Source organism: Talpa occidentalis, unplaced genomic scaffold (assembly GCF_014898055.3).
Source record: "Talpa occidentalis isolate TD23 unplaced genomic scaffold, MPIMG_talOcc4v2.1 talOcc4.7, whole genome shotgun sequence".
NCBI lineage: Eukaryota > Metazoa > Chordata > Mammalia > Eulipotyphla > Talpidae > Talpa > Talpa occidentalis.
The window spans coordinates 135,209,976-135,225,099 of NW_023605083.1; the positions used below are offsets into that span (position 1 = coordinate 135,209,976).

At 67.5% G+C, this 15,124-nt stretch overlaps 1 protein-coding gene across 3 annotated transcripts in view; it reads right to left on the reverse strand.

Annotated features, from left to right (window-relative positions):
- Positions 1 to 4,069: 4,069 nt before the first annotated feature.
- The window catches only part of TBC1D16 (TBC1 domain family member 16), a 36,489-nt gene continuing 25,434 nt past the window's right edge, over positions 4,070 to 15,124 (reverse strand). For 2 of the 3 annotated variants that reach the window (XM_037492374.1, XM_037492375.1), the window contains exons 4-12: positions 11,643 to 11,840; positions 10,655 to 10,802; positions 9,636 to 9,803; positions 9,085 to 9,233; positions 8,487 to 8,621; positions 7,778 to 7,964; positions 6,272 to 6,451; positions 4,716 to 4,862; positions 4,070 to 4,339 (exon numbers count right to left, since the gene is read on the reverse strand). In XM_037492374.1, coding sequence (XP_037348271.1) covers positions 4,091 to 4,339; positions 4,716 to 4,862; positions 6,272 to 6,451; positions 7,778 to 7,964; positions 8,487 to 8,621; positions 9,085 to 9,233; positions 9,636 to 9,803; positions 10,655 to 10,802; positions 11,643 to 11,840 — 1,561 coding nt within the window. In that variant the 3' untranslated portion in view covers positions 4,070 to 4,090. The remainder of the gene's footprint in view (positions 4,340 to 4,715; positions 4,863 to 6,271; positions 6,452 to 7,777; positions 7,965 to 8,486; positions 8,622 to 9,084; positions 9,234 to 9,635; positions 9,804 to 10,654; positions 10,803 to 11,642; positions 11,841 to 15,124) is intronic. The other variant, XM_037492376.1, reaches the window with a different exon arrangement.

Below are 15,124 nucleotides of genomic sequence, written 5' to 3' on the forward strand. Positions count from 1 at the left end.
CTGCCTCCCCCGCAGGCCAGCACCTGTTCCCTCGAGGGCAGCCGGCAGGCTCCCTCCCAGCACGGAACACCCAGGAGCCGCGGGGCCCCTGCGCGCCACGGCCTCTGCCCAGCACCAGCCGCGCCCTCACTGCCCCACCGGACCCTCTCCTGGCGGCACTGAGCGTACAGCTGTGGTCACTGCGACTTTATTTACTTTTCGGGAATCCGCAAGCTGGGCATGGCTGGCAGGGTCACGGCGTCCAGTCCCTGCCCGGGCAGGGCCCGACTGACTATTGTATTAAAAAAACAAACCACGGAGAACGCATCTCGTGACCTCTTGGTGATGGTCACCATCAACCTTCCCTCATCACCCACCCTCGCCCCCACCTCTCCATGGCAAGGGCGCAGGATGGCGGGCGACCCGGACCCGCCGTCTCGCTGAGCCTGGGACGTCAGGGGGTGTTCCAGGAGCTGACCGCAGGCCGTGTGCACCGCCACCCAGGAAGGAAGCCCTGGCGTCCCTGCTGCGTCCAGAGCCCGGGAGGCTCAAGTCCTTGCCGTGCCTGGCGGGGAGTGTGGACACGCAGGCCACCGGGGTAGCTTCATGGTTGAGCTGCTTTGCTGCAGGAGCCGGAAGCGGGGTGAACAATACTGGGGAGGCACTGAGAGGGCCTGGGCCAGGGGACACAGAAAGGTGGAGGAGCAGGTCGCCGACTCCCCAGACAGGGAAAGCGCTGGAGTCTGGGGCCGCTGCCTCCCTCCGGGCAGGGGCTCGGGGTCTGAAGGCCCAGGTGAAGGCGGAGGTCAAGGTCTCTTCCCTGAGTGGCAGGCGAGGCCCTGGCACTTGGCAAACCATGCCCGCAGCTCTCGCCAGGCAGCATGGCATCTGCACCATCCAGGGCGCAGAAGGCAGGCACCTGCACGGGCGGGAGGCGCAGGTCCGCCCCACCCCACTTGGCTCTGGGGAGCACTGCCCTTGGGTGTCAACAGGGGGGGCCTGATGAGGCAGCTCGGGCCCCTGCACAGGTCGGGGGCCGCTCCACAGGGCTCACTCCAAGCACACCCGGCAGCCAGGCTTGGGACCCCGGGTAGACCGGCTTCTGGAGTCTCGGCCGAGCACCCCGGCCTCAGCTGGACCTGCAGACTCCCTCCCTTTACTGAGGCCACCGCTGGCTCAGGGCAAGCCAGCCAGTGGGGGGTGTCCGGGCCTTCCTCCTTCCCCCACCCCAAGGGCTACCCAAGGGGGAGCTGCAGCGCCCCCCGAGGTCACAGCATGGACCCCCTTCCCTGTGACCAACCCAGGCCCAGTGGCCACCTGTCAACGGTCAGGGCGGGTCACCTCTGCCGGCCCCTGCCACTGCGCCTCGGACGCCCACACTTGGGGACCCGTCTTTATCCAGCTGCCGCGCCAGCGGGGCCCCTACAGAAAGGGCCAGTCCCAGGCCCCTCCTGCCTGCACGGGTGTCCGGACCTCCATTCGGTTTCTGACACAGCTCAGACCCGGCCCCTCTGGACTCAGCACTCCCTGCCTGCAGGGGCTGGGCCGTCCACTCTGCTCCGGCTCGAGGACCCCCACTCCCGTGACCGTGAGGTCCAGGCCTTCCTGGCTGGACCAGAGACAACCTTCTGGAATGGCACACTGCCCCCCCCCCCACCACTGTGGCTGGGATGAGAACACCAGGCGCCCCGCCGCCTAGCCCAGGCTACTGAGCGCTGACCGTCCCCCCCGACGGTTCCCAGCTGTGCCCCCACCTCCACGACGTGTGCCGTCGGCGAGGGCGTTGGTGGCGGATGTCCGCGCACGCACACCAGCCAATCGCATTAAGTGTCATTTTAAAAAATGGGTTAACTAAGCAGCGCTGCCCAGGAAGACCGCGCTGACCACCGCGTCTGCGCGTCCCGGCGCAGGAAAGCTGGACGTCTAATGGCTGAATTATCACCCTAATGCCCTCGCTGCTGGAGCAACCGGGCGGCAGCTGCAGCAGGTCCTGGCTGGCCGCCCCTAATTGCATCCAGATTAAGGAGCCGTGCGGGGCAGCCCTCCAGCCCACGCACAGCGGGGCCCCAGCAGGACAGCCAGGTCCTCGGATTCCGAGACCAGCCCCGCCCGGGGGAAGGGGGTGGGGGGGCGGGGGGCTGGGAGACTCAGAACGAATCCTGGACCATTCAAAGTAAGGGGAGCCCTGCCCCCACCTCCCAGGGGCCCAAAGGCACGGGCGGCCTGGTAAAATGCCCGGGAGAGCTCTGCTGCAGAGCGTGGGAGGCCCCCGGCCCCTACCAGGGTGGGGGTGTCACGACCCCGAAGGGGACATTCCCAGGACAAGGTTATCTGGACCGAGGGTGTGGATGGTACCACGGCAGGTTCCTTGCCCCTCCCTGAACCTCCCAAGAGGCTCCTCTCACTAAAGGAGAGGGTCCCTCTCCCCACCCCCGGAGGCTCAGGGGGCCAGTGCGGGGTGGGGGTCACACCTGAGATCGTTCGCTGGCACACTTGCTTCTGTGCTGTCCCTTGGCCGGGATCAGCCGCAGGGGGTGCCGGGCGGGCACCCCCGGGGACCGCGTGACCAGCTGTCCGAGGCCACCTCGTTTGGGCTTATCTGCTACGCGGCATCACAGCGGCAAGGATCCCGGGAGCCCTGTCCTGGGCACACGGTTTCTAGAGGGTCAGCCACTGCCTGGGCAGCCCCAGCTGCTTCCCTAATGGAGCAGAAGCCAGACCAGAGACCGGAAGCCGAGCCAGGAGCCTCCACCCCACGCAGCTTGCACCCTGTGGTTGGCTGCCGCTGGTGCCAGGCCTGCCGCTGCTGGGGCTCCACGACGGCTGTGTCCCCACAGGGCCCCTGACAGAGGGGTCGGGTCTTGGAAACACCCGTCTCAGCCACCTTGTGTCGGGCGCGGGCCTCGAGGAGAGGTGCTCCCTGCTCCGGCCCGGTGAGAAGGGCGGGAGGCGGGAGGCGGCGGGCCTGGCTGGCCTGGGTCTCCGCGGCCACGCCCCGCACATCGAGGATGTGTCGCTGCAGGAGGTGGTGCCGGAGGAGTCCAGGAAACGCTCGGGCTTCCCAGCCCACCAGGGCCAGAGTGGCCTCCGAGGAGACGGCCGCCCACGCCGGCTGCTGGCCCCAGGTCTGTGGGGGCAGCAGATGCCCAAGGCAAGCACCTTGGGAGCCGAGCACTGGCTGCTTCGCTGCGGCCACTGGCGTCCGGCCACCCGACAGCTCATGTGGGGGAACCGCTCACAGCGGCTGCGGGCCCCAGAGGAAGAACCCTGGCTGTCCTGCAGGGGTTTCGTCCCAGTCAGTGCCTCGCCCACCGCCGCCTCCCTGGGACGTCTCGCAGGATGGCAGGCGGGAGCACTGCACGAGCCCAGCCGACAGGTGGGTGGTGAAGGCACCCCACGGCATGGCCCCACCCCCGTCCAGGCCCGCGGGCTGCGTGTCGGGTGAGGTGGCCTTACACAGGCCAAGGAACCTCCTGTCCGCCCCGCGATGGGGATGGCCCATGTCTCACCAGCGGCAGCCCCAGCTCCCAGGAGGGTCCCCCGCGGACGGGCAGCAGGGACTCGCCCCCCCCCCCCAACGCTGGCACATGCCTGTCCTGACATCACGGCCCTCCTGTCCCCGGAGGTGTGTCCACGTCAGCCCTGCAGTGTGGCTGTCGGTGGTGGGCACGGACTTGGCGCCCTCAGAGGCAGGCCCGAGCAGGGGTGTCCGGCTGGCAAGGAGGCCTCCAGGCTGGACAGGCTCCTTCTGTTGTGTCCCCCAGCGCGGGTGAGCGAGGGAGACCCCAGTCTCTGCTTCTCCCTGTTCACAGCCAACGGAGCCCGCGGAGTCCCTGGGACATGTCTCACTCCATTGAAGGCTGACCAGGGAGCCGCCAGCCTGGCTTCGGGGGGCCGTATGCTCTAACCCCACTATTTCGGGGGCTGGCTTGTCTCTGGACAGGTGGGGGCTCTGCTTTTGTTGTTACTATGAAAAGGTTCCCTTCGCGCTGCCCAAAGGCATTTCTCTTACTTTCAACCCTCCCGTCCCCTCCACGTCCCCCCGCCCCCCCATTCCCAGGCCCCCCCACCCCGGCAAGGCCCCCCCCCACCGACCAGCTGGGGGCCCAGCCTATCTGCGGAACCCGAAACCTTCTCGAGGCGTCCTTGGGCCCTTCTTGCCTTCTCTGGGGGGCTTGGGCGAGGGCAGCTCCGCCGCACCCCCGTAGGGGCAGCCCTGGGCCCCGGGGTGGTGGCCCGTGCACTCCACCGCGGGGATGGAGCCGCTGTCCCACATGCCCGGCCCGCACCGGCGGCACAGGTCGTGCAGGCCACAGGGGATGCGGGGCAGGAGGCGGAACTGGTACAGCAGACTCCGTGCCTGCGGAGAGAGGGCGGCGGTCGGCCGGGGACGCCCGGAGAGCAAGGGCCGCGGCAGCAGCCTCACATCTCGCAGGCAGGAGCCGGGAAGGTGGGGGACAGCAACGGCCATGGTCCCCTTTTAGTGTTTGGTCCACTAGCCGTAGGTGAGAGGGGGGCCCCCCGCCCGCCCCCCCCAGCCTGCTTCCCCGCTTCCCTGGCTCTGGCTGTGAGTGAGGTGCCCGAAGGGGGGCGGCCCCTGAGGAGCCAGACAGCCCAGCCCCAGCCCCTGCTGGAGGTGCCGGCCCAGGTTTGGGTGGGGAGCTCCAGGCGGGCCCATGGGTGGGGCGGGGGCCCCAGCGTGGCTGGTGAAGGGGCCTGTTGGTGGGGGGGCTCACCTTCCTGAGCACGAGCTCCCCGTTCATGTGCATGGCCAGGTTCCCAAAGTGCAGGAGCATCTGGTCTGTGGCCAGCTGCTGCTCCACCACGTCGTCCCCGTAGATGGCCACGATGGCCACGCACACGAAGAGGTGGAAGTAGTCCGTCTGCGGAGAGGGGAGGGGTCAGGCGGGCCGCCCAGACCGGTCCCCAGGGGAGGCGAGTCCCTCAGGCCCTGCTGTCCTCCGTGTCCCCACTCAAGTGTGCCCGTGTCAGGACCCGCCTGCCAAGGCACGGGGGCAGTGCTGGGGCTGGCTGTCCCCCTGCCGCTGCTCTTTTGGGGACCCTGGCTCCCCGTCACGGCGGGTATAGGGAACACGACTTCTCCGGCAGCTGCCCCTGGAGCCTGAGCTCCTTCACCAAGGCCTCAAGACCGGAGCGCAGGGGTGGGGCCCCGACACATCCCAGGTCGAGGAGGGAGGCCCTCCCGGCAGTGACCTTCGGCCAGTGGCCTGCCTCCAGGCTGACCGTGCAGCTCTGGAGTCTGCTCAGGCAGGAGGGTGCACCGTCAGCTCCCTGGGCCCCCAGGCTCAACGAAGCCACCACCTCTTCAGCTGCCCGTGCAGAGCCCCTGCCTGCCCAGCCTGCCCGGCCGGCTGTGAAGCTGGCCCTGGGCCCGGCGGGAGTGTCCTCGCCTGCCCGGATGCTGCCGGGCACCGCCTCGGAGTCACGCCCACTGCAGGGCAGAGGAAGAACACGAGCCCCGGGAGGCCCGTGTTTAGACCCCGAAGCGGAGCCACGTCTTCCAGCTGGGCCGGGTGGGGCCCACAAGGACGCAAGGACGCAGCAGTAGCGGCTGGTGAAGGCCCCAAGCTCGCTCTGCAGAGACCGTCCAGGCCCCTGGACCCCGCACTGCCAGCCCCAGCCCCAGCCCCAGAGAACCCGGACAGCCCTATCTGGGCCCAGAAGGAGCCTCGGCGACTCTGTGGACCGCTGGGGTGGCAGGGGCTCCAGGAAGGGGTGCCAGCTTCTCCTGGAGGGGAGCGTGGGAGGAGAAGGCAGCTCGCTGTAAACAGGGCTGGACCACAGGCCAGGACTAATCCAGCCCACGGGCCAGGCAGGGCCGCGCAGTCCCAGGCGACCCCCCCACATCCTGCACCGCCCCCCTCCCCGAGCTGCTCGCTTGATCAAGGGGTGGGGTCAATGCGGCTAAATTTAGCCACGGCTGCAGAGGATGTGCCCTTGTTTGTGGGCTTCCAAGGAAGCCGCAGCCAGCAGGGTCCCTCCCGCCACGGCTGCTCTGTCCTCTCACGCTCGGGTGCGGCTGGCTGGGGCGCTCGCCAGGGGGACGGCCGTGGCGGCAACAGCCGGCGCAGGGGGGGGGGCCCGGCATGCGCACCCCTCTCTCCCGGGTTAGGAGCCGCATCCCCGCTCGCCCGCAGCCCCTGCCTGGGCGGCCGGCTCCGCCCGCGACGTGCTCCCGCGTGGGCCAAGGCGCGCGTCCAGCACAGCACGTGGAAACGAGCAGTCGGGACGGGGCGCGGGCTCAGCGCCGGGCGGGGGCGCCGGTACCCACCTGGTAGTGGGCCCAGCAGGCCTCCCAGATGCGCAGGGCCTCAGCCTCGGGGAACTCCCGCTTGAAGCACAGCAGCAGCCAGCGGTGGCAGAAGAGCATGTGCAGGCCGTCCTCGCCCAGGGACACCAGGTGCTGGTAGAAGTGCGGGTGCGTCAGCCGCAGCAGCTCCCGCAGGTACAGCTGTGGGGGGCAACAGTCAGCCGAGGGCGTCCCTCCCGCCCGCCGCCCCCGCCTCCCGGGCCGCTCCTCCCGCTAGGCCTGTCCTGGCCTGCTGGCTGCTCTGGGGGCCGGGCGCCCGGCTGTGCGTGGGGAGCCCCACGGGGCCGACTCTCGGCCTCCGTCGTGTGGGGGCTGTTTCGGATGCCCCTCCTTTCTGGGAAGGTGAGTGGGTCCCCCCACCCACCACCTCCAGAGCCGACTCAGAGCGGACGGCAGAGTCTGAGCCCCACCCGTGACTCCTGGGCGGGACACCAGCAAAGCTATTGCTGGCCGCACCCCAGCACATCCACCGCCGGCAGTTGGGGTGTCACGGGGCCTGTTCTGTGGCCGGCGGGGCGAGGGCGCAGGGCCCACCAAAGCTCCCCAGGCACTGGGGACCCGACGTCACTGGGCAGTGCCCTGAGGGACGGGCAGGCCGGGGGCAGCCGCCCAGGACAGGGGCTCAGCAACTCCCAGGCCCCTTCCCCACAAACGGCCCTTTGTTCCCGCCCCACACGCCTGCAGCCGGGCCCCTGCAGGAACCGACGGTGGGGACCTTCCGGATCGGCCTGTTCCTCCACCCGTGCCCGGCCCCACCCCCGACACCCCATCGGACCCAGAAGCCCCTCGCGCTCTAATCCACGCCGTCTGCTCCACGCCCTGTCCTCGAGTCCTCTGCTGTGCTCTGCCCCACCGGGTGGCCCCCTAACAGTCACTCCAGGGGACCGTCCTTGGCCCTGGCACTGGGACCCTCCACTCAGCTCTACCGACACAACAGGGGCCATCCCATGTCACTGCCTGGCATGCCCAGCTCAGCCGGGTCATGGCCAGGCCCAAGGCCACCTCATGCCCCCTGGAGTCGGGCCAGTCCCGTCTTCCTTCCTATCTGTCTCCAGGACTTCCTGCCCCCCCAACACCCACCATCCACCATCAGCCGCGCTGTCCCCGACTGGGGTGCCGAGACAACATTGCACTGTCGGCCCCGGTCCCTAGCAGGCGCCCGGGGTCCACAGCCCGGCTTGAGTGAACAGGATGCTCTGGGCCCTGCCTGGCAGTGGTGTGGCCTGCCCCTCCCTGCCCGCAGCCTGGGGTGTCCCGTGTAGGGAAGTAGGGGTCCCAGAGGCGGGCCCTTCAAGGCCCGGCCTTCGGCGTGCCCCCTGGGCTCTGCGCCCCAGACTCCACTGGCAATGTCTATATGGCTCTTCCACTGCCATGACCCGACAACCTCGCCCGCGGGCAACAGGGAGGCGCTGGCCAAGCATGTTCGGTGCCCATGCCCCGCCCTGCCGCGCGCCCGCCCGGCCTCACCAGCTGCTTCTCCATGTCCTCGTCCCGCGGGGAGCTGACAAAGATGGTGTTCTGCATCAGACCCACAAAGCACCAGAAGGTGTCGGCCTCGTCCAGGACCTCGGCCAGGATGGGCGCCACCAGGTCCGACATGCCCTGGGAGTAGCCGGCGGCCGGGTTGTACACAGCGTAGTTCAGCAGGATCCGCCTGCGCACGGAGCGGGCGGTGAGCGCGGCCCCCCTGCCTGCCCGCCTGCCCGCCCTGCCGCCCGCCCCGCCGCCCCTCAGCCCAGCCGCGGGGGCAGGGGGACGTGGGTCTGATTTTGGCAGCTCCCGCCGCCCGGGAGTTTGGGCTGGCAGAGGCATTTCCACGGGCACCCGTTCTGTGCCATCACTTGCCCGGCGCAGCAGAAAGTCAGAGCCAGCAGCACCAGGCTCCAAGCACGTGAGCACTGAGCACCCAGAGGACACGCACTGGCAGACATGGGCAGCTTGGCCCCGGTCACGTGACTAGGCAAGGACTGGGGGGCTCCGGGGGCGGGGCTTGCTGGCACCCTTGGGAGGGACAACCGGGCTCCCCTGGACGCCGTGCCCAGGATGGGGTGGGCCTGCCTACACGAGGGAGCAAGCCTTAGCATCTGGGCACTGGCCCGCAAGGGTGGAGGGGAGACTCCTGGTGCCTGGCGGGCCCACTGGGGCAGTGGGGCTGGGGGGCCACGGGGACGGACACCTCATGCTCTCCACGTTGGGGTTGCCTTCGCCCCGGAAGAACTGGTTGCTCCGGTCCGTGCGCACCACGTCCTTGTCCACGGTGAACTGCACGCTGCGCCAGAAGGCCCGCTGCTCCTCAGGGGTCATGCAGAGCCTGGGGGCACAGGCCGCCCGTCAGCCGGCTAGGGCCAACCCCAACCTCTGCTCCCTGGGTGGGGGCCCGGGTCACGGCTCCCGCCGGCAACCCCCAGCTCCCCACGGCCTTGGGGGCTGCTGTGGACCCAAGGCTTTCCAACATGGACTGGCCTCCTGGGGCCCAGCAAGGAGCTGACCGCAGCCCTCGGTGAGGGAGGCCCAAATGGACTGCAGCAGTCCCATCGCCCGCTGCAGGCGCCTCAGCCACCCGGTGCCCGGCGCTGGACGTCACACCAGGTCCAGGTGGTCAAGAAGGAATTCTCACCCCACAGGCGGGCTGAGGGCCACTGTGGACAAGGGTGCACTGACCCAGCCCCATCGCTTTCTGGGAGACCCACTTCAGGGGACCGAGGCTGTGGCCGCAGGACTGAGGCCGGCTGCCCTCGGGGCCACTCCAGCAGGCCTGCGGCCGGCCCGGGTACCTCTTCTGCTGGATGTCGGCGTACTCCTTCCGCTTCCGCAGCCGCAGCGCCTCCCGCTCCTCCGACGTGGACTCGGGGCTGTAATAACGCAGCAGGAAGGGCCACACCTCCCCCCGGATGGACACATCAACGCCGCCAAAGAAAATGGCCTGGAGGAAGCGGCCAGGGTTGGGGAGGGCCCGAGACAGGGCGCTCCAAGCACCCCAGATCCCCGGGGGCTTGTGTTTCAGTGGCCCCGGACGGCCCTGACAGCTGACACTATTCAGAGGCGGCGATTTGCACATGTGTGCCGGGAACCTCGGGCCTCCATTCCCATGCAGGCGGGCCAGGCTCATTTCAATGTCAATGCTCCCCCGGGGCGCGCGCAGATTAACGTGTCATTCCCACGTCATGGCCTAATCCCAGGGTTGGGAAACGCGGTGTTTCCCGCGGTGTTTCCCCGTGTGCCTCCACCCAGGCCGGCTCAGGGTCCCCCAAGCTCGCGTGGTTTGACGGCTCCGCGGGGCGAGCTTGCCGGGCCGAGGGGCGTCCCCCCCGCGGCGCCGCCTCACCTTGCGCAGCTTGTACTCCTCCTCCACCTGGCCCTGCCCGTTGAGGTGGCGCAGCCAGGCCGACACGTCCAGCCTGCGGTACATGCTCTCCTCGGGGTGCGTCTCCGAGGACGGGAGCTTGGGGCGGCGGATGGAGAACTGCATGCGCGTCCTCTCGTCCGAGACCTGCTGGACAGCGGGGAGCTGGGCGTGCGCCCGCAGGGAGCGGGGCCTGGAACCCAGCGGCGCCCTTCACGGGACTGAAAAGCCTCCCTCCCTCCCTCCCTCCCTGCCCCCTGAAAGGAGCAGGGGGGGCTCTCCCTTGCACACAAGCCCCTAAATGGCAAGTGTAATTAGAGGCAATTAAAATGAAAATGCCTCCATCTTAACGTGGTTTCCCGGCCGCTCCCCCTCCCGGGCCCACTCCCGCCGCCGGCCCCCTCTCGGCCACTGCGGCCGCCCCCGCGCGCTCCCCAGCCCTGCCGCAAAGAAACGGAATTAATGCGTTGTTCGGCCCAACTTCCCGCTGCCGGGAGGCCTGCAATAAATTACGTGTGATTGGCCACATACAAAGGACCGCTGTTCAGTGCCTGCCCGCCAGGCCGTCTCCGCGGGCAGTCACGAATCCAGGGCAAAACTACAGCTGACATTTAATTCAAAAATCAAAGGTTGCTCGATGCAGGGGGAAAGGCACGCTACTGTAATAAGGGAAGCCGCGGGACGCTCTGTGGGTAGGAAGGGAACGTTACAGGCGGCCCCGCTCCTAATAAGCACATACAGTATCTTAAACAGATAATTAAAGAGCTTGTATTACGTTTGTATGTAGATCGAGCAAAATATGGCAGGAAGCCTTGTCAAAACATGAGTTTTCAAGTGCAGAACACTGACTTTACCCAGAGCCCGGGTGCGGGCTTCAGAGCCAGAGCCGGGTGCCGTCGGCCACGGGGTCCCGGTCGCGCCCCGCGGGAGGGGGGCAGGGAGGCGCGCGGGGCCCGGGCCGCCCGGGAGGGCCAGGCCAGGCGGGCGGCGGCCCCGGCTACCTGGTCTTTGCGGTGCGTCTCCGCGCAGTACTTCCACTGCTGGAACACGTCCGAGAGCTTGTCCAGGCCGCCGTGGTGGAAGTGCAGCACCTTGTACTGGCTCTCCCTGCTGGCGACCACCAGCTGGCCGCTGGTGCAGGCCTCGTCGCTGGCGGCGGGGGGGAGAGAGCCGTGGGTGTGCGCGCAAGGGCTTCTAAGGCAGCAGCGGCCGCTGTCACTGGCCTCTGGGGCGGGAGCCAGGAGGGCCCTGTGCAGCCCGGCTGCCGGCGGGAGGGGACGGATGACAGACACCATCACCCCCTTTGCTGGAGAAACCGAAGCCGCTCCCTCCGGCGGGCGGCCCAGGGACGGGGCGCGCCTCGCTCCCAGAGACTTGCCCAGCAACGTCCGCCCCACCTGGCCTGGCCCCGCGTCTCCTCTCCAACAGGCACCGGCGGGTGCCACTGGGAGGACCAGATTTTGAATGCCGGGGGTAAGCACCAAGCTGGGCATTGCCCATGAAACTCACGGCTCGCCCCAGGTGCACCCGCCCAGCCTGGTGGCCCTTCCCCGGAGGGGGAGCTAGGACCCGGGTCTGTGCCCGGGTTACCCCTGCTCTGGCAGGTCTAGGGTGGGTGCTTCCTTGGGGCTGGGCACCCTGCCCTCTGGGAAGAGGGTGAGTGTAGCTATCAGGTGGGTCGCGAGTAAGGACCTTCTGCCTGCCAGGAGAGAAAGGGGCTCCCTTGAGAAAGCCCCGCCTGTGGGGGAACCACGTTGCCGTGGCGTCACGGCGGCCACGGCGCGGGCTGGGCGGGCATCTGCTCCCAAGTCAGGGGTCCGACCGCCCAGAAGGCAGATGAAGAGTCGGTGGCCGCCCCGCCCCACCGGTCGCGAAGTGCCACCGCCGAAGAGCTGGGAGATGGAGGACACGGACCTTGGGGCTGCTGGCCTCGGTCCCCCGGGCCCCCGAGTCACGTGCGCGGGGCCGCCCCCCGGAAGCTCCGCTCACCTGAAGAACAGGCGGAGGGAGCGCATCTGCCCCAGGTCCACACGGAACACGCCGCAGATCTGCTCCAGGGCCCACGCGCGCTGCTGCTCGTCCCAGCGCCGGCCCTGCAGGAGGCCAGGGCCATCGGGGAAGGGCAGGTTGGCGTCCGCGCCGGCGGGTGAGCTGCCGGGGCAGCTGATGTGGTGGCCACACGTGTCTCTGCGGGAGCAGCGGGGAGGACAAGGGCGTGGGGAGGTTTACACGCGCCAACGCGGCCGCGCTAAGGCCGGTGCGCACACCCAGGGACGAGCGCGCGGGGATGAACGGGTCCCGCCGCCGCACCCCATTCCCTTTTCATGGGGTAGGGCAGCATCGTCACGACCCAGCTCCCGTCCACTTCAGCAGAGGCCGGCTTCGGCCTGGCTGACCGCTGAGCGCCCCGCCGCTGTGTGACGGGAGCAAGGTCCCAGGCGTCTCTGAGCCTTGGCACGTCTGCAAAGTGGTGATGTCTGGGCTTGGGGTGTCCAGTACTGGGCACCCTGGCCCTCGGCCTTCACTAGGAGAAGTGTCTGTGGCCACTTCAGGGGGTGTGGGGTTTCTGTTGGGTTCAAATTGTTTGACTGTTCTCAAAGAAGAGCCGTTCGGCCGCAGCACCCGTGCCAGCAACACATTAACAACAACAGCGAACACTCGTTCAGCACGTAGCACGGGCCTGGCCCTCCGCTAAGCTCCTCTGGTGATATAATCCTCATGATAATCCCATGAAATAAGGAGGGTCGCCACCCCCAGGGCATGGGAGAGGAACCGCAGTCCAGAGAGGTCAGGGTCACCCGCCGCGGTGGGTGGCAGCTGGCACTGCACCCCAGCTCCGCGGCACACATGCCCACCAGTGTGTCTCACTGCCTCTAGGCGGACGCTCATCGACACAACCCTGATCATTAGGGCTTTTTAAAATTCCAAGAATTTGTCTATCTCCCGAGTCGCAAAACATTTCATCCCATGGATTCAGCCACCCCGGGGAGGGCCTGCCTCTGGAGGTTTAACAGTAACATCAAGTGAATGCGTTAAGCCCAAGGCCCTTCCTCAAATGGCAAAAAAAAAAACAACCCTGGGTGGGTGGTTTGCAGGGGCTCCCAACACAGGGCACCTCCCTGGGGAGGACTGGCTGCCGTGGCGCCTTTACTGCTGCCGCGCGCACGCCGGGCGGTGCGGGCCGTGCGGGAGCTCCCCCACCGGAGGTGGTGGCCAGGCCAGGTCCAGCCGGGTCTGCAGCCCCAGGATGCTGGGGGGAGGCGGCTGATAAACTGGCCCACAGGGGCCACACGGCAAATGGACACAAACAGGCCGAGGGGAGGCCGTCTCCGATGGACCCTGGCCAGGCCGCGCCATCCGTGTCTGCAAGATGGCCAGGGCAGGCCTGAGGGCAGCCCCCACCTGGCCCCCACCTCGCCCTTTATGCACGACTCATAATCTGCTTATAGAACAATGAGGCCAGGCAGCGGAGAGCGCGTGGAGGGCCACCACCCAGGCTCCCCCGGGATCAGTGCACAGGGCCCCCAAAAGCTGGCATTCTTTCCAGCCCCTCCCCCACCCCTCCACTGGCAAATGACATGACGCCCCCCCACCTACGCAGGCTGCCACCCTGCTGCCCCTGCGGGTCCCCCATCCCAGGCAGACCGAGGTTTCCAGAGGCCAGATTTGGGGTGCAGGCTGAGGCCCCTGCCCTGCCATGGCCTGAGGCCTGGGCCCCTGGACGGAGGGTCTGCAAACCTCCCCTAGCCCCCCCACCCCAGGCCTGCTGCAGCCCTGTACAGCTCCTTGGGGGACGCTATCTGCATTCATTAGCTGATTGACTAATTCTGGACACCATGCTGGGCCCCCAGCTGGGGTCCACGGTCCCCCTGGTCAGGGTCGGTGGAGCCTCAGGTCTCTGTCCTCAGGGCCTGTCACAGAGGATGACCCCGGGACCACCGCTGCGGGGTGTGGAAAGTTCCATTATAGAAAAAATAATACAAAAATACTAAGGAACAAGCCTGTGAACGCCACTCGGGAGCCCCACAGCCGCCCGCACACACCCACACCCCGCTCCCCGCTCCGAGAAATGAACAGGACTGAGGGGTGGGGGCAGGGCCGCGGCCGGAAGCGGGGTCACCAGGGCGGCGACCTTGCCTCGTTCACTCACAGATTCGACACAACCCCGTCGAAACTCAGCACGGTTTCTTTTTTGGTGGATATTGACAAGCGGACTCTAAAGTTCATGTGGAAAGAGGAACATCTCGAACCATCAAAGCAATTATAAAAAAAAAAAAAGGAAGGCTGGGAACTTGCCCGATTTGGAGACTTATTATAAACCTCCAGCAACCGGGGCAGTCGGTGACTCGTGAAAAGGCTGACTCGGGGGCCTCCCGGGCGGTGCAGGGGGTTAAGACGCAACCTAGGAAGCTCACCGCAGCCTCTGCTGCGCGAGTTTGATCCCCGGCCAGGGAGCTGCCCACGGGGCGCGGCTGACTCTCCTGCCTCCCCGCGGCCCCCTCAGCCGTGGACTTCGTCGGTCTGCCTGTTCTGCTCCCCACTCTGTCTCTGGGGAGTCCTCTCACCCCCCGCCTCTCTGGCCTGTACCCCAGCTCTTGTGTGCATAAATAAATAAATCTTTTAAAAAAAAGAAAAGAAAAGGCAGACTCAGATTAGTGGGACAGAGCGGAGAGTCCAGGAAGACAAACAAGATGGACTGGTCATCGGCCGCGAGGCAGCGGCGGCTCAGGGGAGGGTCAGCCTCCCACACGCAGCTCGTCCACCCCCGCGAGGAAAGAGCCTTTCCCCGTCACACGCAAAATTCACTCAAAGCAGATCATGGGCCTGTTGGTGAAGCCTGGCACCAGGAAGCTCCCAGAAGCATCGTAGAGAAAGCCTTGCTGCCTTGGGATAGACCGAGGTTTCTTAAAACACAAACTGCAATAAACAAATGGGAAAATTGAAAACGCCCTTCTTCGAAGTGGACCTTCAAGAAGTCGTAAACCGAGTCAGCGCCTGAGAAAACACTCCCGTCACCACCCACGCCAGCAGAGGCGGCGCCCAGAACACGCGCCCGGGGCCCCGCCAGGCACACCCCCCCCCCCCAAGCACGCAAGCGACGTCCTCGAAATGAAAAGGCTCCGCTGCCGGGAACGACAAGCACGAGCCGGAGCGGGAGAGGCACGGGGACCGTGTCCAGGCCGTGACGGACCCTCAGGCCGCGGTGAGCAAACGAAGGCGACATTTTACACGCGGGGGAAAGACATGACCCCGCCCTCCTCTGTCCTCGCTTCCTCCTGGCTCCCGCCAGGCCTCCGAGAGGGGACTTCAGGGGGGACCGCCCATCCTGGGTCCCCGTCCGGGCCGCGGGATGCAAGACGGGGAGGGGTCGGCCCGTCTGACTCTGCTGCGGTCCCCCTGCTCCCCGCCCTCCAGCCCTGTCCCTGGGGCGGCACCCCTAGCAGGGCGGGCGTCACCCCGCAGGGCCCGGC